At 34.5% G+C, this 27,792-nt stretch overlaps 2 protein-coding genes across 2 annotated transcripts; one reads left to right on the forward strand and one right to left on the reverse strand.

Moving 5' to 3' along the window:
• Positions 1 to 147: 147 nt before the first annotated feature.
• Positions 148 to 27,770, forward strand: Setd3 (SET domain containing 3). The gene is made up of 9 exons (XM_076120706.1): positions 148 to 739; positions 980 to 1,201; positions 1,368 to 1,456; positions 1,569 to 1,708; positions 20,704 to 20,812; positions 22,028 to 22,155; positions 25,663 to 25,862; positions 26,919 to 27,099; positions 27,527 to 27,770. The coding sequence occupies exons 1-9, from the start codon at positions 436 to 438 to the stop codon at positions 27,639 to 27,641; spliced, it is 1,488 nt and encodes a 495-aa protein (XP_075976821.1). The 5' UTR covers positions 148 to 435; the 3' UTR covers positions 27,642 to 27,770.
• LOC142977029 (uncharacterized) lies at positions 1,732 to 13,115 on the reverse strand. The gene is made up of 5 exons (XM_076120698.1): positions 12,425 to 13,115; positions 5,663 to 6,373; positions 3,474 to 4,722; positions 2,762 to 3,319; positions 1,732 to 2,687 (listed from the first exon to the last, which is right to left on the reverse strand). The coding sequence occupies exons 1-5, from the start codon at positions 12,575 to 12,577 to the stop codon at positions 2,170 to 2,172; spliced, it is 3,189 nt and encodes a 1,062-aa protein (XP_075976813.1). The 5' UTR covers positions 12,578 to 13,115; the 3' UTR covers positions 1,732 to 2,169.
• Positions 27,771 to 27,792: the final 22 nt, after the last annotated feature.

Consider the following 27,792-nt stretch of genomic DNA (forward strand, 5'->3'; position numbering starts at 1 on the left):
AACCAGTAATATTAATGGACGAATAAAATTACATAAAGACAATGCCTAATTATCAACAATTATTACTGAATGTTTTACACTACCTGACTTTTAAATGAATAATTACGTGCTATTAAGAACCTGTGACCAAACTTAAGAAGGCAGAGGCTCATTCGCGCATTGTTTTTAATCCGCACAGTCATATAAATAGAAAAATAAATATAAATTCCCTAAATAAAAAAAATCAAGCCATTCGTAACTCGATATCAAAGCGTTCAAAGCTAGTTGTATAACCGACTTAATGTCACTGTCATATTATGTGTCATGTCACTTTTGAAAGGAAAACATTTCAAAATTTTGTAGACCTATTTTTAGCTAATATTCCCACGTTATAGATTAAGTTACTTTTACATTTTTAGTTAGTTTTGCTTTAGAAGTATATATTTGTAGCACACAATGGGTCGGAAATCGCAATCAAAACAGAATCCTAAGAAGAATGGCGGAAAAGAAAACAACAAGTTTACTCAGCAAAAACGAAAAGAACTGGCTATTCTGGTGGATAAGGTGTTGAGGTTGACGAGTGTATTCCAAGCGTCGCCTAGCGTGGCTAAAAGTTGGGAGCATCACTTAGAAATTGACGCTTTAATCAAAGAAATTACCAACTTAGAAGTGTCGCAATACAAAAGTGGTCAGAGCCAGCGGCAATCCAATATTGACAAATATTTAAAGTGGTTAAGTGAAAATGGAGCACAACTTGACGGTAAGTCGACGGTAATCTTTAATATGTGAATGGAAATCTATGCTTTGGTTCAATAAAAATTATTTAAAAGTGGTTCTGAAAACACAATGTTGAACTCTGCGTTTCATTGTCATTTATTTTTTTCTAATAATTAATAATGAGCCATTGTACCTATTTTATGAGTCTCTTATAAGTTTAATGCTTGCATTTTTAAAGTATTACCCATTGCCAATTTAACATAGTTCATGACATATTTTACAGGTATCGAGATTGCAGAGTTTGAGGGGTATGAACTTGGTCTTAAAGCAACCAAGGAGTTCAAAGAAGAATCATTGCTGCTCACAGTACCGGTCAAAGTGATGATGACTGAGAAAAATGCTAAAGAATCTGAACTAGCAACTTTCATCAATGTAGATCCGTTGCTGCAGAATATGCCAAATATTACTCTAGCTTTGTTCTTATTGTTAGAAAAGAATAATCCAGGTAAGAAACATTCTTTTTGTATAGACAGTAGAAGAAGTAGATGTGCTAAACTGTTATTGACATATTTCTTTGTTATAAAAAGGTAAAATTTATAAGATTGAATCAATGTTTTGTGTGAAATCCTTTAATAGGTATTGTATGTAAAATGTATTATTAAAATTTTCAGAATCATTTTGGAAGCCATACATTGATATACTGCCTGAAAAATACTCCACTATTCTGTACTTCACTGCGGAAGAATTGGCCGAACTTAAAGTAAGCATTAATTAAATAATTTGAATATGTAATTACAATACTCACATACACCCATTACATAAGTCACTTTAAATTCATTTCATAAGTTCACTTGACGGTCATATTTTTCCAGCCATCTCCTGTTTTCGAATCATCACTCAAGCTGTACAGAAGCATTGCTCGACAGTATGCGTACTTTTACAACAAAATATACTCTCTAGACATACCCGTGTTGAAGCAACTTCGTGATATATTCACTTTCGACAACTACAGGTGAGACAAATGAAAATAATACCTATTGTTCTTACATTTTATTTTCACAGAAAAAATTATAAGAAACACAATGTCTTTGATGTGGCACATTGCACTAAGAAAATAATACTGAAATTATTTCAAATAAATAACATGTTAATTATGTGTTAATGTAATGTGAACTTTAAAAGGAACAAAGACATATTTAAGGTCTGTGTTTAAATATATGCGTTAAGATGAACACAATAAGAATAGAGATAGGTTATATTAAATATTGATCTATTAAAAAAATCTTAATCAATATCAGGTCACTAGTTTAAATTAAAAAGGCCATTTCCACAATGTTAGATTCTAAAATATAACAATACTTCATGATTGTAGAAAAACCCAACTATTCTAATATATTACATTATTATTCTAATTAAATCAAATTCAATCTCCATTCAGTCTATAACAAACATAATTTGCATTACCTACACTACTTATTGAAATGGTTTCCTCAAAGAATCCCACATATAGTCTGGTGATTCTTTACCATTTTGTGAATCTAATGTATTTAATGTGTATATGTTTGACGTTTGCAACATAGGGCTAATACTTCGGCTGCTACTGTTGTTCTTATGACCTTTCCTATTCTCAAATACTGGCGTAGGGATGCGTTCATCACAGAAACTACGCTTTTTGCGGATCATTGACCTTTGCTGCTTCCATTTGAATGCAGCATAAGTCAGTAAGAATAGAATCATAGCAAGGCCAGCAATGCTTGCGGTAGCTACCGTCACGGATTTAGTTTGACTTGGTATTTTGTCTAGAATACCTGGTTCTCGATGTGTAGAGTCCTGCTTGTCATATGGATTAATATCTATTTTCTCATTCGTTCCTAAAGCGATGTTGCTATCGAAATCTTTGAGGTGTTGCAAGTCTTCAAGCACGATGAGGCCGTCGCCGTCAGCGTCCTCATCTAATCTGATCTTTTTAAATGGCTGATTTGCAGACAAATCTGAAATCATTAAAATATAGTATTATTACATTAGTTCTTAAAATATAGTTAATGCTGTTATATATTATGTTTACCTTCACTTTCGTTGTGAGGTTTTCCCATTAACGAAAATATTTCATTCCAGCTCACAATGTCGTCCTCAATCTCGCCAAGTATTCGACTTTCCCGGGCCGTGTCGTTTGTTTTTGTCGCTTTAGTTGTAGGCGTTATGTCAGATACTGTGGTATCAGTTTCTTTGGGAGCGGTCGGTAGTATAGTATGCGCCATACTTTTTGTAAAATTGTTAAACAGGGACATTATTCCCATATTCTCCGCGTTCTCATTAACATTATTTCTGAAATCCATTACAACTGGTATGTTTGCGGTGTTCATGTAACTAGGTTCAATTGTTGTCAATTTGCCATTTGCATCGTGCAAATTAGCGTCTAAGAGAGCCCTTAATGGATAAGTCTCTTTCGATATTGGTTCTAAAAGAGATTTAGATAAGAACGGCTCTGGTGGATTAGGTTCTCTCGATGCGTTGTGGAATATATCAGCCAAATGCACATGGCTGGATCCACGTTCTCTGTGTTCCACTAGTTCACTCAGTGTCATGTTTCTTTCCTTTAATATTCTGGATAGTTTTGCACTTGCTGAAAAAGAATGAAATACATTTTAGACTTAAAGCCATTGAAGTAAAAAAAATATCGCGACGAATTGAGACCCTCCTCCTTTTTTGAAGTCGGTTAAAAATGAAGTAAAGTCAGAAGTTTGTCATAACATAGTATGTACTGTGTGTAGACTTACTTTGAGTGTCGTTAAATATTTCTTCAATCTCTATCTTAGCTGTTTCCTCCGTCGTTGTCTTAATGATCGTTTTCGGTGTCGTCAATTTTGTAGTTGTTGTCTTCACATGTGTTGGTCTTTCTGTTTTTATTGTGCTTTCAGTAGTTATAAAATCTTCTAAGGTAGTTGGATCAGTATCCTCATCTATCGTGGTTTTAGGCTCTTGAGTTCTCGCAATAAATTCTGACGATGATACTAAGTTACCCATGCCGAATAAATGTTTTATGAGGTCGTCTTGCGGGGGCTCAGTCGTTGAGTTCTTTTGCTTTAGCCTCTTTCTCTTCAACCTGTTGTTCAGCGCTTGTCGCCTCAGACCTGATGATATTCCGGTAGGTCTCGCCATAGTGACTACAGTTACCGTCATAGGTTTCTCAGTGACATTTTTAGGAAACTCAGTAGAAACTTCTACTATAGAAACAGCAGCTGCAGCTTCTGTCACATCCATGTTAATATCATCAAGTTTACTAACAAAATCAACTTGTGGGCGTGATTCTACGAACGTATCATTGCTACTATTGTCAGTTTCTATAGATGCCGCTGTTTCCTCAGGTATATTTGTCACAGTAGTGGTTTCGGAGACAGTGGTTTTATTGTTTTCATTATGTAAATGAATTTGCCTCATTGATGGTATAATATCCTTCCATTCTTTTGATTTAGTATTGTTTCTTCTGCTATGTGAATATTTTCTGGCGTTCAATGCTATTAAGTCTCTGCTGAGTTGTCCTTTGTACGTGTTGGTTACGTTTAACATTGGTCGCATGCGTAATTTCTTTCTAAGACCCACGGGGAAGCGACGTCTTGTTGACAATTTACGTACATTCTCTTCTGCAGGTTGTGGGGTAGTTGTTGGTCTATCATCGAATTCTGTATTGACTTCTTCTGCCTGCACTACTTCTGTTGTAGTAAAGACTTCAGTTGCCGATTCAACGGGATATTTCGTATCAGAACTTATTAATACCTTTTCTTCTAAATCTTCTTTAATTGCTGGTTTAGTTTCTTCCTTTTCCGATAAATCGTTTCTTACTTCTGCAGCGTTTTTGTTATGAGTATCAAGTGACTCTTGTGGTTTGAATATTGACACTGCGTGTTCTTTTCCATTGAGCAAATCCGTCAAAGAGAGATTATGTTGTTGCAATATTTCACTCAAGCTAGTTCCGTTCGATCTCTTCAATATATCTTTCAAAGTTAGCGGATCCATAGATGAATGAGCCTGAAATATGAAACACAAATTTATGAATACATCTTGTTTGATTAGTATCGTTATTAACTTTCTTAATGTAATTATTAAAAGTATATGTTTGATTAATTTAATAAGCGGCATTTTTAGAACTAATTTATTAGGTAAACTACACAAATGTTGACATGAATCTATTCAGGTTAACGACTTTAAATGTAGTGAGAATGTCTACTAACTACGACTATTGTTTTTAGATGTATTATTATAAATTACACGAAAATTTACTTCACTTGTTATTATTTTATATGCAAATTACGATAACACATTTTTACAATTATTTTCTACTAAACGATTAACTACTTTATTATTTGAATTAGGTTTATTTATTTTTATTCACGCCAGTCTATTTACAATAATACCAGAATTTCATCCATCCAGTAATCTGGCGTTGCTTCCTTCGTTTCGAAATAAGTATTGAAATCATTGAAAGTGATTTTCTCATTCGTTTTTGAGTCGATTAAGTTTTGCCTTTCTTCTTCAAGTCTTTCCAGTTCAGCGGTTTTGATTAGATTAAGGCGTACTTTCTCCGTACTTTTCATTTGTTCTAACTTATAAAACGTAGGGTAGGTGGCAATTTCAAAGGATTCTTCCCAACGTATGTCTGGTAGTTCATATGGATCATTTAAAACCTTGAGTTGGAAATGCAGAGGATCTTTGTAAGCATTCTAAAAGTGGGTGTGACGCTAATACATTTTTATAACTCTCACTAGAGAGCTATCAAAACGCTTTTACGCATCTTGTAACTTGGGACAAATTTTTAATTTAGTTACGAATTTCGAGTAAGTGAGTGTATGTTATATTAAAACTGAATTGATTTTAATGTATTTCTTGTTGGTCTTAACGTGGTATACTATCCAATAGGTATATATGATGGGAATTTATCTTATTGTATTATATTGTGGTTTAAAATTACCTGATCTTTTTCGTATTCAATTAATACGCTTGCAGATTTTTGTTTAGGTTGTTCAGGTTCTTTCGGCCCTCCGATCATTTCTGGTGAAAACTCAGATAAAGACTTGTCATAATTTATATGAGTTAGTACAACGCCTTCATCGCCCGCGACGCCATATTTATGGTTGTCATCTACATGCTTCTCCGGTTGGTTATGGTCCATATATTGATTGCTGTTTAAAACCTGTTCCAGAATATCTTCTTGCGGGCTATTAACTTGATCATCTGTATGGACTGTGTCCGGTGGTTCTGTACTAATTGTTTCTTCCTCATATTTCATTCGGGGAAAATCTCTGAATTCGCTAAATTCTGGCCAAGAGTTAAGCGAAGGTCTTTTTCTTCTTGCCCCTGATTTTCTTCGTAACGGTCTCTCATTAGCAGTAACTTCGTCTGTCCAACGAATGGGCCTAAGTTCTGGTCTACGTTGTCTTCTAGACATTTCAGTCGTTTGTCGGGTATTTTCTACTTCTACTTCGTAGTAGGGCCGTGGTGATTCATCGGGGTAAGCGAATCTCTCTTGTGGTGCCTGATTTTCGTCCGGCGGTGGTTGTGGACGACGTTTTCGTTTACGACCAGGTCTACGGCGTTTAGGAGGATCGCCTGGTGAATGCTCGTCCCAGTGATCATGCCGTGGTTGTTGTACTGCTGGTTCTTCCTCTATTGCCCTCCATGACTGGAAAATATAAACAATACAAGTGAACAAAAACATAATCAGACAATTTTACTCATTATCTTGGTCACGTCTTCGACAGTATGATGTAACTGTTGATATTTTTATAGTGACTTTAAAAAACAAAACAGATGATGATATAGAAAAGAAACTACAGATTTTATTGCCAAGGAAAGCTAAACACAGAAATTATATAATTTGTTATTATTAAATAAATGTTGTCGCCGCTGCTTTCATATCACACAATGCCTTTTTTTCTAATCACGAAACTTGAGAGATTGACAGCAATAACCGTATAATAGTGTCGTTGTACAAAGTAACATGCCGCATTTTACATTTTGTTCAGTGATCCGTTGCAAGCAAAAAATAATCGTGCCGATTTACAAACGAAGAGGTTTTACATCGTTTATTTTTTATTTATTCGAATTGTTTGTATACTGTATCAGTTATGCCAGTATTCCGTCATTAAGGCGGTTGTTTTTGTTTGATTCCATTAATCATTGTTATTGGATTACGATTGTTTGTCAGTTGCTATTAGTCGAGTGCGTGAATGAAGTGAGGTGAATGCTTTCGTAATCTCGATGTTCATTCACCTTGCCTTACAGTCAATTACAATTATTTTGCTTTGTCTGTAGCCCAAGTATTACTTGGTCCTAGAAACATTTGAAAGCAGCTATTTAACACATTTTCGCACCATAAAGTTGTTTAATGTTTTAATCGTTGTGTTTTCATAATAATATACTTACGTTCCAATTAGATTTCCTCAGTGTAAGTTTCATAAAAAGTAATTACTTACTCGGTTATCAAATACAAGTACAATTATTTTTTATGTCAACATAATTTCGGAACTCTTTTAATGCTACGTATAAATGCAGTTGTTAAACTTAAAAGTTAGTTTGTTAGCTGTAAAATAATTGTCGACTACCACATTACTGTAAACGACCGTGACGCTATTTTTCGCTATGAGTTTAATACGTTTTCTAGTGACTGCGCATTAAGTATACCGCACGAAATGCAAACAAAAGCAAATGCTTTTTTAAGCAATGCGGTCACAATGCACCCATTTTTCTGATGCAACTGTCTACACCATAGTATCTTACATAATCCCGCGAAATGAGGAGACACAATAAAATGTTGAACGCATCTAGTTCTAACGTCTCAATTGTTTACATTCTTTGCGATGTTCTTGCACCCGATGTACTTGTGTTACGTAAATTTAGACGATGCGACACTCCGTGCTCTATATACGACATATTGTTTGATAATCGTGGAAGAAATTGTCGGCGAATCTCCACGCGTCTCGTGTGAAAATATACACAATGAAGATTCGGCAAAAACACACGTTGTGCAATTGCGTAAATTTGTAATTGATTGGACAATTGAGCGATGTTGCGTGCGCTCGCGGTGTACACACGGCGAAAGTTCGATACCACTTCTATAGACAATTTCTGTCAGTCGCCGATTATAACCGCGACATCAATTTACTAAACTAAGAAAGCCATTTTCCGCTTAATAGTTTTTAAGTGCGGAAACCTGTAAACAAACGTGTAATAGTACTATAAACAAATATCGGTTGTTTTGTGTTTACATAATAAAATATGTCCCGCGTGAATAAAAAGAAAACAGTCTTTGGATTCCTTGGATACCGGCGCGTGCATTGGTCGTTCATTGGTAGGTATTTAGTATTCGCTCATATAAATTACAATTATAGTCTACTTACAGACATGATACTTGGATGTATCGATTCTAACATTCGTCGCTGCTTAAATGGAGATTAGTTATGATGGCTAACAAAATTCATAAGAAACAAAATTCATAATAAAATATATTATAAAACGACAGATAACAATTTTAGAAAATTATAATTACTTATGTCTCAAACCAAGATAACATATTACCTACAGAACATGTTATTACATTCGAATGATATATTCCGTGTGCATAATTACGGTTCATAACTTAACTTTATAATTCACCTTTCACCTTAGGTGCGATGCGGTTATAAAATAACTATGTTTTACATTACACACGTGGTTTTATGAGACCAGTGATCGAGTTAATCGATTGAATATTCTATGAAATGAAACATGTTTACCAAAAGCAGAAAACTCGTCTCAAATGTGGTTTAAGCGTACGTTCATACTGCACCCACTTGTTAGACAAGTTTATGAGTTTCTGTGCAAGCTTTTATTACTGTAATCTCGCTGTTGGCGTTAATAGAATTTACACAAATAGCCTGTTAATAATATATTATAGTTTATGATTAGTTTACCTGTAATGTAAGAGATCTAAGTGGATGTGTGAATAATATTATAAGGTTAATGATATTAATTTGAGTACTGGGCGTTTTTAAGTCAACTACGTAATCCATAAAAAATATTCAAAAGTAAGTATTTCTTCGGATCATCAATGATTGTTATAAAAAAATCTTTAAGTGTTTGTTAAGTCTGTCATATAGTTTTAAACACTGGTTTGTTTAGGCAAATATTCTGATACCCACAATAAAGTACTATAAATAGTTCTGTCTAAAAGTCTTCGGTGCACTTGTGTCGTCTTCATCGCTTCAAAACAATTTTAATACTAAAAGTAGAAGACGATTTGACAAACCAGGACCGTTTCATACTTATTATGTAGATAAGATAGATCATGCATAATAGATAAAATGTTGATATATTATTTATAACATCGATACTCGTTTCATATCTCCAGGACGCTTACTAACCAAATATGCGGAAATAACCCCAAATACATGAAAACATAAAACTGCTAAAATATTCGATAAAAAAATTAGCAAATCAAAACTGTTACACAACGTTACACAATCGACATAATCCTTTAAAGGCATTTTATTATACTTTCTCGTTTAAGAATCGCAAATATATAAAAAATCAGCTGTTACGTATTAACGACCTCTATTAACATAAGTCATATAGCTCTGTTGATTCAAGTTCGAAGACCAGTACCGGCTTTCAACTTTCCTCCGTCGGACGATGCCATAACTGTGCTGTAACTTTCTTTATTTGACGATGAGATAACTAAATTATATTTGAACTGATACGTCGGTGTAAGTCGCGTTTTTTTCGCTAAGTCGCTCATTACACTCATTAGTTTTGTTTGAAAATGATGTGTAGATTTTTTCGATTGTAAAAGTTGTCAGTGATTCGCATATCTTTAACAATTTTGTCTACCTTCTTTTTTATTTTATGCTAGTTTTTTATTTGATAGTAGCGGACTGGCCTGACTTCGTCCGGGTATATTGTAACTAATTTGATCCCATTTCCGTGAAGATTATGGTCCAATCGATCCACACAAACCTCGTCCCGACAGTTTCACACACATTAAAAATGGAATGAAGTACCTATCCAATTTAGTTTAGATATTCAAAGTTATATGCGTAAATACATAGGGTGATTCATTTTTTTTATATAGGTTTGTGGTTATGTAATACATTTATTATTCTTTACAGTTTACAGTAATAGACAAAACGGTATGTTTTGAATACAAACGGGATATGACGTGCCAATATCATTTCAATATACGCTATTAACAACAGTTAGAGAAATTTAAAGTAGTTCTAAACCGATGACTGTCTAACCTAGATCTGGTTGAGCCCCTAAATAAGAAATTATATAGGCATCCATTTATTCATAGATAAAAATATTTTATTAATTGAGTAGTAGTTATATCGTAACGCAAGTTTATTTCAGTTTTTATTTCATGGCAATAAAGCCACAAGGCATAATGTTGCCGCTGGTGTCTTAATTTATTTAGTAAAGTTTAATTACTGTTCCATACCACTCTAAAGCCGCGAAAACCTCAACAAAAAAGTGTTCCATACCACACTAAACTATTATTCACACATGCTCCTTACTTCACCTGCTATTAATTCGAATAATAACGCTAGGTATACGTCGTAGTAAAGAAGTTGAATTTTAATTATCATAGCATTATATCACGGCCTGCTGCTCGCCTAAGTCAGTGGAGCAACTAAAAAGATAACAAAAAACACTGACCAAAGACCCTCGTTTCTCTATTTGAATCCCATTTGGCACGGCTGTTTTGTAGTTGTTTTATAAACGTGGACGTGCGCGAAGAAGCTTCCGTTTATTTGATGAATATAATAAAAAGTTATTCAAGTAATTAACTTCTGAATATTTTTATCATTGCTTACCTAATACGTACCTATTGTAAAAAGTAAGACTACAGATTAACCATTGAGAGCAGAAACTTTAGATTTTTATACCTGTCCTACTACAACATACATATTTTTATACAAATGAGCCCACGAATTAAAAGTTCTTTTTTTCATTTTGCTAAAAGCGAACACCACGATCACAGCAAAAATTTCCAAGCTTATGCCGTAAGCTCTTGCCTGTCAATCAGTCAATCGCTGAGCTATCAGTCTCTACAAGAAAGTATCAACAACTAACATTGGCCTTAATCCGGACACGTCAATTGTCTAATTGATGTGCGAATCGACCACGCTCCACTTATCCAGGCACCTCCCCCAGATTTCTAGACCAGTTTCTAGACTAGACTACCGATCTAGACCCCGACTTCCTGTCCCTTGTTTCTTACTAGATTTCACTTCATTATTGGAGATAACTCAATTACTGGCCATCGATACTTCGGAAACAATTTGCGTTGTTAGTTTTATCTTGAAAGTTTGGTTACTCAAAGATTTGCTATGGCTTTCGAAATTGTACTGCATTCACTATTGCTCATCCTTTTTCCGTAATAAACGGCTTGTAAATAGCCTGTAAGCAGGTATGACATTTTGTTTCGTGTATATTATGCGAAAAGTTTATAACTTCTGAACTTTTCTTACTTATTGCTTGTACTTGTAAGCTACTATTGTAACTAACAATGGTAGCTTATTAAAACTGAAGTATTAGGTCTATAGTCTTTCTAAACACAGCTAAAAGTCATTTAATAAGTCCAGTGTTAAAAACGACGCTTTGTTCGCATAAGAGTATGTAAAGACACACTTTAACTAACCATAAAGTCTATCAATGTAAAACGAACGACATTCTACAAACAGTATGCCAAACTCATAAAAAAATATGATAATAAGAACGTTGTTTGCCTACGTTCATTTTATAGCGTAAAGTGAAATTGGTAAAATACAAGGCGCAGATGAAAACAACGGTTCTATTGTTATGAAACCGACCGCAAAAAGAATGCGTCGTTTGTAAACTAATCAATTTCCTGACATTCGCTCTACGCTCCTTTATTTCCTACAATTTTCTTTGCACTTGCCACCGCAGTTCCGTAAAGTATCACTTATCATGTCAACTACTTGGTTGTGTGACAAATATTCCGCTGTACCGGTGGCCTACGGATTGTCGGTATCGGGCAATAATTGTATCTTCGTGTTAACAACCTTTTGCAAAGAGTAGAACGAATATCCCAAGACTTTATTTAAATTTGAATGCGTTAAGCGTTAAGTTTTAAATTTGAATGAAATCCTGTCTAGATTATGCACTAAATCATACATGTACAAAATTCTACTATGAAGTTGAGATTTAATTAAGGCGGCACATATCTTAACCCCGATCAAGTAAAATCTCTTTATTAATAAATTTAACTGCAGATTTAGTTATCTCCGCTCATTCGTTTGCAAATACGTATTTCGGAATCAAAGTGAAGAACTCATATAAGGCTTTATATTACCCCTTTTTTATTTCAGTAAAAAAAGTGATATATTTTTATAATGGATGATAAAACGGGCACCCAACAATGTTACTGTACAATTTTATTATTTATGCGTTCATTTCTAAAATACTTTTCAGTTTACTGTGACGGTTGTGAGGCATCAGATACTTCTTATAAGTCTTAGAATTTATAAGATATTTCTTGTCAATCAATCAAGTTTTTATTTACAATCTCTTTTGCTTTTACCTGTCGAAAAAAGCCTTTCAACTCATCCATTAGCTTAACGCAAAAAGTCAATAAAATTGACGACCTGTTACTTAACTTAAAGTTGTTTTATGACATTTGTTCAGTATTTTATATTATATTATATGTATAATAAATAAATAAAACGTGCTTTACCTGATCGTGACTAGGCGTTCCCGTGTCCAATATCCTCGGTCTCAAATCGTATCGGTACTCGGATTCCAAATCCTCCTCGACACAATGTACTATGATTACCAGAGCAGCCAACGTAGTCAGTAGAGGCATCGCGGATCTCCAAATCATACCCATATTATATCAAATGCAGAACTTAAATTTCAGAACGCACCCTGACAGTACGTCCACACGAACCGATGCACAATTCTTACACTGCACTTTTCAATAGTTCCAATATTGACGATCAAATCACGAAAATATCGCAGCACAATTTTATTGACAATCGAATGAAATCTTTGAAAACTGGTAGACGAAAGACACAAAGATAAAGAAAAGAAAAAATAGTAGAAAAAGAAGTCAGCGAAGTTCACGTGCGGGTGTCGTCGATTTCGTTAATGCGTTCAGTTACTCTTGGTGACTCTACATTCAATATTGTTTGTTTTCACATCATGATTTTCTATTTGTAAACAATCCGATACCGCAGCGGCCTATTCCCGGCTAGGCAATTAAAATACTGCTTGTTTATTATTTGTGAAAAATGTTAGATTTCTAGAACAAGTTTCCCGCGCTTTTTTTATTTGTGAACGTGAAAGTGATGGTGTTCGCGGCACACGTTAGCGCGCGGCGGCTCAGCGCGTTCGAGTGGTAACGCAGCTAGACAGCAAATGTACAGCGCTCCAGCTATGTGCTTCCATAATTTTTACTTTTCTTTTGTATTTCAATAACAACAGCATTTTGTGTTTTTTCAACATTGCTCAGTAGCGTTTGAAATGTTCGATTAAACATCGATAAAACCCATTGGAGCACAACGCCGCCGTTATTTTTACCATGAAGAAGTCTTTTCGAATATGCATATTGCATAAGATTGATATCCAACTGTCTTGTTTAAATAATACAGAGCAAGCAATCGTATACACGTTTCGTACATTTTTGCCAACTGTTAACTTAAATGGAGACTTTTTCTTTTATGTTAAATAGTCATAGTCACTGCATTATATTACTTTATCACAGATGCGTCATAAAATATATATATTTTTATACTTAAAATATTTTAGACTAATTCCCGATTTGAATTATTACCAGTATAACACTACTGTCGAGATATTATGACTCTCTGTTACATAGGAATACGTAAGCTACCCTTCTGTGTCCGATCAATGACCCGCTACTCAGCCGTGGTCCCTATGATTTGAACTAAGACCCCTAATTATAGTGTAATGAACTATGACAAGTCTTACCTATGCTATAGTTTCGATCAACCATGTCAACTTGTCATTATCAGGTGCTTCACATTAAGCGTCGCCAAGTATGACGACTGTACAAAGTTTGCAACTTTGTTACAAGCACTGAATAATTACGGGTTTCTTGTAGCCGTAATAAGGCTTGTCATATAAAAAATTGATTTATTACAAGGTAAGGAACTACACCTTGCGGGTTATTGCCCCTCTTAGTGCCGATTCCTGCATCGGATGTTTTTGTTTTATAAAAGTTTATTGTAGTCTGTTTCAAACGACTGCTCTAAAGTGTTTTCTAGTTTCCGTAATAGCTTATTGTACACTAACATGTAACTTTATAATTTAATGATAAGTATCATCTATTAGATTCCGAGCCCCTTAATTTCCATGCACGATGGCAGATCAGAGTATTATGTGAAACGGAATGTGCGCACGCGCCGCGCCGCCTCCCCGGCGGAATGCGCGCGCCGCCCGTGACGATCACATGCGCGAATTACCCACTATCGACAATTACTTATACATCTTAATATCTATATTAATTGATCGTATTGCTTTTCTTTCACAAATAATCATTAAATGAATTTCTAACATGCTCTACTATTTTCGGTTTGATTGTTACCCCAATGATTAACACACGCAAGCAAGTTAATACAGAAATAAGTATGCCTTCTCTAGCTCCGGCAAAATCTCCGGTTCTAACTTTCAACGATTAATTTGTTCTGTCACGAATATGTAAAATGTAGACTTAATGACTATAGACCTGCAAAATATTATTTATTTATAGATCACCGTTTAATAATATATACCTTAATAATAGTTAAAAAGTTAACTTTTGTGTAGCAGTGTCAAACGTCTCTAATTTGTAACACATTGAAATGCTTTTTAAAGCCCTTCAACGAACGTAAAATAACGCAAGTACACCATGTAAACACGAGAAAAGTTACATAAATCACTGCGTAATATTTAATTCCGCGTCAAACGCTTGTTGGATACGCATATCAAATTTATAGCGTGTATTTCATAATAAAGTTATAACGTTCGTATATAACTTTACCTTTTTTCACCGCTAACTATAATTTGATAAAACAATCGCTGACCATTAATCGCGTCGTAATTGAATAATTCATACTTCCGCGATTACAAAATTTATTTTCATGTTCCTATTTCCCTCGATGACCGTTTTTATCAAACGCTGTAATAAATAGTTCCGTATAACGTGACAAACCAAGAATTTGAATTTTCACGCCCACTTGCGCACCGGCATTTCTCTCCATCTGTTTTCTAGCATTAATCCGCTAAACTTAGTTGTGTAACTACAAACAGAAGATGTTGAATTACACGAGTTATGTAAACCAACTAGTGGGGACTGAGGTTAACGGTAACTTGAGCCTAAACCAGTTGTCCGATTGATCCGATGATTTGTAGAGCTCTTTACTGTCGGTTAGCGAAGTAAACACTCGAAGATGTCCGTGTCATGAACCGGTTAATATGACCAATGTTGCGGGTGTGAAAACATTTCAACAACACACCTCGAGTTGATATATTGGACTGGTTTGCTACAGTTTAGTTGCAAGATTTATGTACGTCAGTAATGTATACGCATTCGAAGTGTTTATGTGTATTAACCATGCGTCACTATAGGATTGTTCAGAAAAGACGTGAAGCAACAATAGAGTCATTTGACGTCAAATCGATGTTCATAAAACATTTACGATTCTTTAGAAAAGCCTAACCAGATACATAGACTTCATTCAGGGGCAAATGTACAGACACAATAAAGGTTCCGACAAATTGAGAACCTCCTCCTATTTTGATGTCGGCTAAAAGTATTAAGTATAAATACTAACTAGCGCTCAATATTTATTAGACCTTTTGTAGTTTACAAAATGCAGAAGAAAGTACTTGTACGCAGTGTGCCTTAATCCCAATTTTTTTCATAGGAAGGCGAAACCAACATTTGAGCGTAACGAACCCAGAAACATAATTGAATGATGCTAATTTACATTATAACGTAAGACAGTTCACACTAGCTTTCATAGATAACACTAAATAATACGTACATAATCTCGTCTCATTTGTATAGGTCATTGTTAACGTCATCGCTTCTCACGCGGCGACTCTTACTTTTCACTAACAGCCAACGCGCATTGGAGATCATGGGCTCATAATTTAGCTGCTTGGGCCCGGTTTATTTGCATACGTAAACTGATTTGAAATTTTGTACTGACACGATCTTCTCAGATGAGAAATTTTGCCATTTATCGCGACATGAGTGGCTTTCAACTTATTACTTTATACCTGTATCGTTTAGTCAATAAACTAAGCGATATTTACAAAGAAATACAAAAGACGACAAATGCCTAACGTGTATGTTATTTCATTATAGTTTATTATTATCTAGCGTAAAACCAAATACGTGTAGTTAATTGTCTTTAGTTGATATCGACTTCTGAATCATATTTATAGTATAGAAATTATTGAAATGTTACGGTTCATAGTAGGTAGTGATCATGAGGTCTCTTTTTAATTTAAATTAGAATATTTTTCCGGTATCCAGTATCCCGGATTTTAATAACCTCCATTTCATACACCTCAGCCTCTACTTTCGAGTTTAATTGACATGATATTCCGTATGCATATGAAATGTTTACTGCCATTTTTATTATTTCGTTGGAATGTGCTTCATAATGTGCGTTAACTCTTAGAGAACTTGCAGAACGCTGTTGATTTAGTGAGATCGTCGGCGTTGACAAAAAGCTCGTTATAGAAACACATCTAGCGCTGCGCTCTGCATGGATCATCTGTACATCGTTTTATTACATTTGTGCTCACTCATGTATTGATAATATCGGTGAAACGATACCACGCAAATATGTCTTTCTCTAATATCATTATTGTATTGTTCTAGAAAGTTTCGAATAACGTCATTTATATTGTTAGTAAAAAGATGTTTTTAGTTGATCTTAATTAAGACTTGAGTTGTTGAGATGTAGGTATCATACTAATTATACATATAGGCGTGCTATAAGCGACCATTTTGTTTCTACCAATACATATATATAAGTACAAATATTTTCATCCAAAAGTGAATATGTATGTATTAGTAAAGTTCGAAAGTTCAAGTTATGAAACTATGTTAACCTTAATTAACGCGCATTAAAAGCATGTTGGGCGCATTAAAAATGTTCACTTGACATGATTATCGATAATTTCGATTACAAATGATCACCGACACACGAAGAATAGACGATGACATGGGATTTTTAAATGAGAAGCCCATTAAAACTGACCAAAGTGCAAGTTGCTCAAGCAAGAAGCACGGCATAGTTCAAACACTTCTATCATACGCCTACTGACAATCAATCATTTGTGAAATAATTCACATAACATTATGAGGTAATCCTATGATGTAACAGGCTTTCCACGCCCTATTATAATCGTATAATATCATATTTGTCTATTGACATCATCTATTTGCTTGACAACAATTGTTTGTTGATATCCCTGTGTCATAGAAAACAAAAATGCGATGACTAACAATTGGGTTATTGTCCTTTTGTTTTGAGACCTATTATTGTCCTATGGCGTCTTTTCCAGCCCTTAGGCTTGCACGTGTACAACAAGGATGTACTAGTACCTAATATAACGCATATTACTCTCTTTTACCGCAAGACAGGAAGGCATTAGTCTAGTTAGCAGTAATTTTAGTTTACTCCCTACTGGGAACAGTCTCTCCAGGTAGTCTCAATAAGGCAAGGTGCAAATGTACGGGCAGTGTTGTCTTTTAGGTCCCATGGTTTCTCTCAAGGGGTTGGTTTATGGGACAGTTTTTTACTGGTCACACCACATTGCCCAGTCTTTCTTCCCCGAGGAAAGATGGATATCCAAAGGGATTTTCCCCTTATTAAAAATTCTAGCGAAAATAAGCTCATCTTCTGTAATCTGCACAAAAAAATACAGTACCTAGTGTTTGCTCTATAAGCTCTTCTCATAGTTAACGCATTCCATTCGAAAGGCAGTCTGCCAGCGTAGGTTTCCAATGTTAAATGTTTGTTTTCAAAAACAAGAGGTGCTTATTCGATTCTCACTACGTACTTAAAATTCTAACGTAATCAACTAAATTAGAGTGATGTAAACAGCTCCTCAACTCGCCAGATAAATACAGTGTGTAAGTTAAAACAATCTATTGTTTCGTAAACGCAAAGTTGTTTTACGTAATCGAATAAGTTCTTACGCACAGATAAGTCTGTTGATGGCACTTTCATTTCACGATTTTCTATGATTAGTTAACCGCATCACATCATTTTGCTAATATACTTTGAGTTTATAACATTCCTGTGTAATAACAGTTGTTAAATAAAATAACTGCAATAGATCTTGAGTCACGTTGTGTAAAATGGCACCTAACCTGCTTTTATATCTTAGTTTCTTGCATAGTACGATTGCTCTGTGTATGCACGAATTTCCAACTGAGGATTCACGATTTTCCGTGCAACTTCGCGATAATACTTGAGTGCATGTGTAATGTCGTAAAGTTCTGGTAATTTAGTTGTGTATAGTTCTAGATGTCAGCATGTCCAAGCATTTAAGTTTAGTAAATGTTGATGTTTTTAAATGCAAATTATGCAAATCAAAATTCTACCGACCAACAAAATCTTTGGTTAGCTGCCAATATAAATTCGTATAGTTGAGCATTGACTTGATAAATCACTGTTTTAGCAAAAACAATGATTTCGACAACTTGAGAATATCACAGACTCGAAGTAAATGATAAAAAAAGTAATAATCAGTCAGGCAATATTTGCTTTCGATATTGAGCAAGTTGTGACACCTTCGTTTTGCAGTCTCATCAGTGTTGCTCATTCATGTACTGTCAAACATAGTAACTAGGTCAGAATAAGCAATATTTGTATTATAAATAGGTACATAATATGCAATATCCCGACATCGTACTAAAGTAACAACGTTCTAAAAATGTCCTAAAAGACCACAGAGTAATTTATAAGCCAATTAAAAATGAGTCTATTATAGAAGACGTTTTCGCACTCGACTTGAGTGAATATGTGACTATGTTTATGTTGTTGCATGCCTTAAACTATAAACATAAACTGGTTCATATTAAATTGCTCGTTAGGTTGAAAAATATGTGTGTTTTATCTGTCCATATAATCGGTGCGCTTGTACATTTGATTACGAAAAACATTTCATAACACAGATAGTTAGGAAAAGACGTGTTTGAACCAAAAAATCGCTTAGATTTCTAATCCTGTTAAGATGTCTGAGTTCTTACTTTAATGTAGAAATGTTGTATTTACTTAATACACTCATTTCACTCGTTATATACGAATATACGATGCATGTACCCAAAGCATATTTTTATAAAGTAAGGTAAATAACACTTAGCAAGAGGGCTTTTTCTAGTTACTAAGCACTATTTGAACCATGCAGCAAATGGCTTGAAAGTTGTAACTGCATTTTATTTTAGTCACTTCGCTGACTATACACAACATGCTTACACCATATAAAACTCCGCGAAAGTACAATCAACAAACTCATAAACCCGTAATAAACAAGAAAACACGTCCCAGACATAATGAAGCAAAGATAACGTAACCCGAAAGTCATTCCCATACACACAATAGACTGTAGGAGCATAGAGAAATATAATTGTACGAAAGTAAAAGTCCGATCAAGACTATTGTTTGTAGTTATGTTAGCATTTACATGTGTTAAGTTGATGCTTGCTGTTTTATTTATAAATACTTATGACATTATACATTGTGTGTCAGGAATTCGGTTATTGGAGTTCAGTTTTACATTTGGAATGGTTGTTTATCAATATCAGCCGGTGTTACTTGCAATCTAAGAGCCCAGCAAAAACATATCTAATGAAAAATAAATTGTTGTTCTTGTTAAATGAGAGTCAAAGTTGGTAGCAGATTTTAACGATAAAAGAACTGTAACGCGATTCTCTACCACTATCGACTATCAACGGCCGGCTAGCAATCCTGAAATTTCGTATTTAAATCTAATCAGCGCCTCTAGCGGCTGCCGTAGGGACTAATTTTGCAATACAATTTAAATGTCAAACTCTCGATCCTCGTACGTATACCATACTGCTGCTGACTTTTGCTTGATTGCAGTCGTGCAAATGTGCAATTAATTAGCTTAGACTCTTGAAAAAATGGATAACATGCTTTCGATATCGCCACATTGGCCTAGCTGTCATACACATTATTGACGGACATAACCCGATTTGTTTAACTAAAAACTATCTTGGTAGTAAATTAATCACAAGCCAACAAGCCATCAATTTTACCCAAAAAATAGCAACATTCTTGTATTCGGAATGCACTACCAAATAAAGATTTATGAGTATATCGCATTGTTGCGTTAACTTGCGTAGTTATGCGAAACCATTTTCACTGTTAATTACGTAAGAGAATAGCTTTTATTCTTAACATATTTATTTTAATGGTCACGATAATTTGAACGGTTAGTACCTAAGGCTACGTAACTTTGTTTAAAAATAAACAAATAAATGGTAACCTTTTATAAAATAATTGATATTAATTGAATATTGTCATTTTTGTAATTGATTTTAATTGAATTTTCTCGTACTTGTCGTACTCGTCTGACAATATATTTTAGGTACTAATAACTTAAATACACTCATATAATTGTCCATAATTTGTTTACCCTTTTTGTCAACCAAGCGCAACACTTAATAATATGATGTACTTTCACTATATGTTTATTTTATATCATTGCGTGATGCGCTGGAGAAAAATTTTTTATTCTTTACTGGGTTAAATTGCAAGTCACTTTTTTTATAAACATGCTGATCCTCTAACCCCCGGTTTCTGAGTACATTTAGCGGTAGTTGATCTTTTCAATAGTGTTGTTTTTGTATGAGGTTTAACGCTATTGAATAGATAAACTGCCCCTGAATGTACCCCAGAAACCGGGGGTAAACATTTTAAATCTAAAACATTTGTATCTAAAATCATGTTTGTTTGTTTCCAGATGGGCAGTTTCCACGGTGATGACTAGACAGAACAACATACAGATATCGGATGAAGCTGTGACAGCCTTCATCCCGCTCTGGGATATGTGCAACCATGAACATGGCAAGGTATAGAGATTTATTATTTACGCTATTTGTATGACATGTTTGCTTTTCTCTGGTGTACCGAGCCCACCTTTAACAATAATACAAATTTACATAAATAAACAACATTTTATGTCATAAATACATATCCCGATTTATGACATACTTATGGTACTATCAATAAATAAATAAATTTAACCCACTACTGTCCCACTGCTGGGCAAGGGTCTCCTCCCGTAATGAGGGGGGGTTAGGCATTGAGTCCACCACGCTGGCCAAGTGCGGGTTGGATACTATCAATAAAACTTAAATCTACCAATAGCTTTTGTGTATTAAGTAATTTCAAATGAAGCGTTCTGCTGTGGATTGTATACTTGATTGTATACTAGTTGCATGAAACAAGACACTAGATCAAAATATTGTTAAGTGTCAGAATAATGAATAACTGCTCCTTTTTATAACTATAACACAATAAAAAAATACATTAATTGAGCAGCAACTTGTTTCATTACCACTGTAAGTAATGTCACCAGTAGATTTATTTTGAGAGCCGTGACATTTAGAAAAATTGCGAGACAATCGTAGCAAAGTAAATAAGCAGATATATTTTTTTATACACAACAACTTAACGATTGACATGAACGAAGCAGCTATATAACTTTCTTTACTCGGAATGAGAAAATAATGTATAATTGTCTTCAGGTAAATATAAGACTCGGACGTATAAAATCAGTAACTGTCATCCGAGAAAATTCATCTTCAATGCCTTTCAAATAGTCACAGGAAACATCGCGTTTGTAAAATAATTATATTAATCTTTTCTTGTTTTTCTTTTAGATTTTGTCATGATTCATAGGCAATTATTCGATAATTGACTGCCTAGACTTACCTTCGAAGACTCGTTTAATTATGTATAAATTACTTTAAGGTTCGGTTTCACCAAGGAGGGTTGACGTAGTAAAACTTTCAGCCAGATTCTCTTCACAGTATGTTTTAAGAGAAAACGTGTTGTGTCGACCACGACCCTAGGTAATGTGGGATCAAGACAAAACAAAAAAAGAAGACTGGTTTAACCAGGTCTAAATATCTTATCACGTAGAAATTGGCAGTTGAGTGTGTGGCACATTAGCTATTACTGCCAAAACTGGTCTTAAGAATTCAGGATTTATTGGACCCCTTAAATTAACGGAAATGAACTTCCATCTGCATAATTAATAACTACGTTTTCTATGCTTTCAGATAACAACGGACTACAATAAAGAGTTGAACCAGGGCGAGTGCTTCGCAGTTCGTGACTTTAAGCCTGGTGAACAGATCTTCATCTTCTACGGTGCGAGACCTAATGCCGACCTGTTTTTACATAATGGGTAAGTTATTATTTGTAGAGAGCCTTGTATGCAAAGTTTGTGGCTACCTATACAAAATATAGAATTTAGAACATCTGTGACCCGCAGGCTTTTGCAGCTCACGGTGGCCTTTGACTTTATTTTAGAAAAACACAGGTTCATTAATTTAATCTAGACAATTCCTGCAAACATACCAAGGTTTTCTCAGTTACTTATTAGTATATTTACTAAGTACTTATAGATAAATATTATTATTAAAAAGTAAGTTTTTCAATACTGCAATTTCAATTAATGTAACTACAAGACCTAAAATTGTTCTCTGATCAAAGATTGACGAGATTTTTAAGCTAATTGATCCTTGAACAGTCATCATAATTGTTTACACAAAAGCGTAAGAAAACTATAAATAATCAACTGTCTGTCTTTCTACATAATTAAGAAGTTGGAACGAAATGTTATGTTTGTTTTTTTTACTTATGTTTACCGTATATTTTACGTTTGTTTATTTTACTCCTTTTACTTTTCGACTATTTCCCGCGCGTTTAAGATTTTTATTTCGAAATTTATATTTGACGATTTTATAAATGTTGAAATATTTATGTGTTACTTTATATTAACACACAATACGTCGAATTACGCAATGATTACATTGTTGTTATCCAACTATTGTATAATCTTCGCGATAGAACCAGATCCATTAATATGTTTTTTATATGCTAATGAAAAGAAAACAGTAGAATTTCTGAGACAATCGTGAACAAAATGTCTCAATCCCACGGAAACTAATAATTTATATCTATACTTATAATAAATCTGTAGAGAGGTCAATTCTGTACATTGAATATATTTAAAAAAAAACCAATGGGGGATGTTTAGTAACGGATACTGATACCGAATCTGCAATTTATAATTTTCTTTTCTGTCTGTCTGTCTGTCTGTCTGTCCTCCGTCTGTATGTGTCGCTATCACGTAAAAACTACCGGATAGAATGCACTGAAATTTGGTATATGCATAGAATAAGTAGTGGAGCAATTTCTAGGATACTTTTTATAGCATAAAATTTCAAAGATTTTTAGAAAATTGGAAAAAATACGTAGAAATCGTTTGAACCTGCGTTTCCCTATAGAGACCATAGATGGCGTTACAATCCATTTCACAACATTCGCATAGTTAAGGCCCAGCGCAGACAGACCGGAATAATCCTCGCGCGGTCTCGAGCATTTTCTTTACGGCTCGCGGATGCTCGAGCATGCTCGCGACTGCTCGAGCCTGCGCGAGGAAAACTTTCTAGGTTACCATTCTTCATTAAACAGGCCAGTTTTCGTGAAAATTCGTCAACGGTGGTAGACTGGGCCATGATTATTATTGCTCTTTGGACTGAAGAAGAATAAAAATGACGTTCTCTCTCTTTAAACTCAGTAACAACATTGAAATTTTTCGTACGATGCTCGCGCGTCCTCGAGTATGCGCGGGGATACCCGCGCATCCTCGAGGACGCGCGAGCATTTTTTGTCAGGTTCAAGCAATTATGCACTTTATTTTAATTAATTTAAAGTTGATTTTCAAGTGCGTTAAAAAAATCCTCTCCGCTGCGCTCCTCTTGGTCTGCGCTGACCCTTACGCGGCGCCTGCCGTATCGATACATGTTGTTCGCACCAACCAATAGATGGCGTTATAAACCGCAACAAAGCATGTTTTTTCTAATTAATTTATTTTGATGGCTTTATTGTAAAAAAATACCTTTGAAACATGCTATACATTTATAAGATTTTTAAACATAAATGTTGTATGATATATTACACAAAAATGTTGGTTTACGTGGGTCCGGTGCGATCGGGATATCCTAGATGGCAAACCGAGTAATTTCGTTTGTTGTCGTTGTTCGCCGCAACTGACAGATGGCGTTGTTGTTCGAATCACATAATTATTTAATAACCAAATTAATTGGTTGCATTAAGGAAATAAATTGGATAGCTATGAAACAGACTATGTGGTAAGTTTTAAAAAATAAACAACGGATGATATAAGTATAAAAAATAATTACGGGTTACGCGGTTTCGGACGTATCATCGCAAGTATACATTTTTACGCGTCTGAAGAGCTCCGGCGCAGATAGGACCTATAATAATATTCTGAATCCAGACGGGTAAGCAATGGTCAGTATATTATAAGGTATTATATTTTACACTGTAAACTGCTACGGATACAGACGAGAGCGGAAAAGAAGGTAACCACAGGAAATCAGGCCTGCCTGAGCCTGTGTCACATTGTGTGCCTTTCGGGCCCCTTTCGTAAATAACCATTAGATGACAAAAGAGTTGTTAACATTTTTATGTGTAGGTGTATCGAGTGCTTCGCAATTCGCGTGCTCAAACGAATAAGCAACAGTACGAAATTCACGCGAGCGGAGCCGCACGGGTCAGCTAGTTTATAATATATCGTAACTAATCATTTTCATTGTCAAAAGGCTTTTTGTCTTTCTCATTGTCAGAGTTTAATTCTGAAGAATATTTATGAGAAACTCTTTGCTTTTTAATTGAAAAACTAATAATGAAGAATTGCGTATAAGCACGGGTCAATCAATCAGTCAAAATCCCTTTTGTAAGTTTATTGCGTGTCCATTTTTATAATACCATCGTTTGAAGAACTGCTTTTTCTCGTAATCTTTACACATACATAATAGGTATATATCACACCTGTTATATAGGTTGAGGTGTGTGAAATACTCCGGCGTTTCGCCGTTAACAATGTTAGTCCCATGTAGTAGCGGCTCACTTCTCGATTTATAATTGTATTGTTAATTTTAGTAAAGATTCGAAGGTTCTAGCAACGGCGGGCTGCTTTGGAGTGGTAAACCTTGCATAAAAGAAAATTTAAAAATTGCATAAATAATCTACAATTAGGCGGAACGAAGTTCGCTGGGGCAGTTAGTTTCAAATATATTTGCATATCAACTGTATTTAACATGTAATCAATAACCGTTGAGCAATGAACTCAAATCTGCATACAACCCGGTGTTCCTAGTTCATAACATAACAATCGTAACATTAAATGTTACGTTCATTTGCTTTGTTACGTCATATGCCGACAACTCATTGGTGTGAATCGTACTTCACATGCTTTCAAACGAGGTGTTGTTTAAGACAGCTGAATACGTGCTACAGTATGTTGGGTACTTTTTTTATTCAATACATGACCGTTTAACATGGCAACAATAAAACATTTAATATTTATGTTTATGTTTAAATTGTAAAACAAATCCATACTAGTGTTATAGAGAAGGAAAGATTTGCATATAAGTATCTTTGTTACTCTTTCACGCAAAAACTACTCAACGGATTTTTATGAAATATGATACACATATATTTTTGTTCATACCATAAGGATCGTATGCGGAAACCATCTTTCTCTTACCAACTACCTAAATCATATTATTACTACTAACCAAAAAATACCCGCCCACGGAAATTCCAGAAAAAACGTCTTACTAATAAAAAGGAGAGTATTTCACAATGTATTTTTTTACAGATTCGTATACCCCAACAACAAACACGACAGTCTGTCGCTGCAACTGGGTATATCTTCAAGCGACCCGCTGCGTGAGACCAAATTGTCTTTACTGAACAAGCTAGGCTTGGCAGGAGTCACGCATTTTAATTTGTATACCGGGGACAATCCGATCAGCGCCGAGTTGCTGGCTTTCATCAGGATATTTAATATGAATCAAGGTAAGGAAGCATAATAAAACACTTTATTATTACATACGTATTTTTATATCAAAATGTGTAGGCAGAAGTAGTGCACTCGCATTATCCAGTCTTATAATATCGGATCCATAGAATAAAGAGCGCGACTAATTTAATAAACCCAATTTTCGACTGCTGCTTAGAATATTCCAAAAAATCGAAAACTTTCTATAATTCTTGGCTAACCCGTGATTGATAGTCGTACCCACAAATATCGCTTTGACTACATATTATATACAGTCAGTAAATATTAATTATATTGCTAACTTACCAATGTCTATAATGGTCTCAATAGTTTTATGGCACTTATCTATCAAAAGTATAGCAACTATTATACTCTCAATAAATCGTAGAAAAAACCTTTAGAAAAAGTTTATAATCTTATCTATACTCCTTGTTACGATAACAATGAATGAAAATGAGAATACACTTTTCTTCCCAACTTTTTCCATTCACAGTATGGAGGAAACCTAGTTTGATATGAACACAATGTTGATGCGTATCATGTAACGTTCTCACAGGTTTATTATAATTGTTTAAACGTTAATAACTGTAGGTGCAATTTAAATGAGACAGTTAACATGACACGGCTTTGTGTCTTTGTGTAAATTGACTATGTCTGCTAATTTAGCAAAAGTGAAATCTTATTTTGTTTATTTACTGCTATTTTGCGGATAAATGCATCACAATTCGTTTTAATTCATATTATTGTATTCTATAGTTCCGTGAATAATACTTAAAATCTATTTGTTTTTATTCAACCCGGTACCCTCAGTAATTTTTGATTTTTATATGATAGCAGACATCGCGCATCGGTCTCATTGCATTTCAAATGGCAGACCCGAGTTGCAAGTGGCGCCATCTAGTAATGGTCTCATTTTTATGTGTTTGAGAGTCTGATTTTGCGCTAGTTTAAAATTAGTCGGCTGTACTAAAAGGTATAGGGTAAACTAAATTCTCGTTATATTCTTTCTTTCTGAGATAATATACAATCATCGAACAAGTTATTCTACTGTCTCCATTTATGTTCTATTGCAGAGGAGCTAACAAAATGGTCAGAGCAAGGATTACCCAGTGACCTGGTGTCCTCAGACGCGACAAGCGCTGAGGCAGTGGGCGCTGATATCGATCGTCGTGCGTATACCTACTTACTGACGAGGTGCAAGCTCATTACCGCATCTTATAAGAAGAGCACTGATGATGGAGATTCTTTACACAGGTCAGTTGACAAAGTATATTATACTATAGAGATAGAACAGGATATATATCGGAACTATAGAGATGTACGAATATATTCCGTTGATAGAGGATAACTTATGCTTTATAGACATTTAAGAATCTAAAGAAAGCTGCACTAAATGAAATTTGGATCAGTTTTTAGACTTTTTAGAGTTCTATAAAATAGCAAATATCCTCTTATACTTGTGAATTCGAGAAAATGTGTTAATATGTTGTTAGCAGTGATGTAGAAGGTAATCACGATTTGCTAAATTATACTTACATAACTAAATTCATTTTCTGCTATCCATCTAACCTTTAGGAGATGGTTCCATTAAACCCAAGTTTTAATTCAGTCTCTTTGATTTGTTTCTTTCAAAAATAGATATATTTTTGGCAAATCTTCATCTATTTTTATTACATTACAGGAAGAACATTAAACTTTTAAAGGAATGTGAAGTTCAAATACTGGAAGGTGCCATCAAGCATTTAGAAGGAACTCTTAGTAAACTACCCGCCGTTGAACAAAAATCAACTAAATAAATTATTTTATATATTTAAGGAATCAGTGACAAAACAAATCATGACAGTATTTTTGTATTAAAACCTCATACAAATCATTATTTACTTTTACTTAATTATTTTATACAACGAATTTGAAACACTGGGAATTTTATTGTTATAATTTTATGTG

Source organism: Anticarsia gemmatalis, chromosome 12 (assembly GCF_050436995.1).
Source record: "Anticarsia gemmatalis isolate Benzon Research Colony breed Stoneville strain chromosome 12, ilAntGemm2 primary, whole genome shotgun sequence".
Lineage (NCBI taxonomy): Eukaryota > Metazoa > Arthropoda > Insecta > Lepidoptera > Erebidae > Anticarsia > Anticarsia gemmatalis.

Bases quoted from the DNA above. Each gene is read 5' to 3' on its own strand.
- LOC142977029 (XM_076120698.1), bottom strand. From the start codon at position 12,577: ATGGGTATGATTTGGAGATCCGCGATGCCTCTACTGACTACGTTGGCT. The intron at 3,320-3,473 runs GTAAGTCTACAC...ATTCTTTTTCAG, and splicing joins AATATTTAACGACACTCAAA to CAAGTGCAAAACTATCCAGA. The intron at 2,688-2,761 runs GTAAACATAATA...TAATGATTTCAG, and splicing joins ACCTCACAACGAAAGTGAAG to ATTTGTCTGCAAATCAGCCA.
- Setd3 (XM_076120706.1), top strand. From the start codon at position 436: ATGGGTCGGAAATCGCAATCAAAACAGAATCCTAAGAAGAATGGCGGA. The intron at 1,709-20,703 runs GTGAGACAAATG...GTTTGTTTCCAG, and splicing joins TTCACTTTCGACAACTACAG to ATGGGCAGTTTCCACGGTGA. The intron at 22,156-25,662 runs GTAAGTTATTAT...ATTTTTTTACAG, and splicing joins GACCTGTTTTTACATAATGG to ATTCGTATACCCCAACAACA.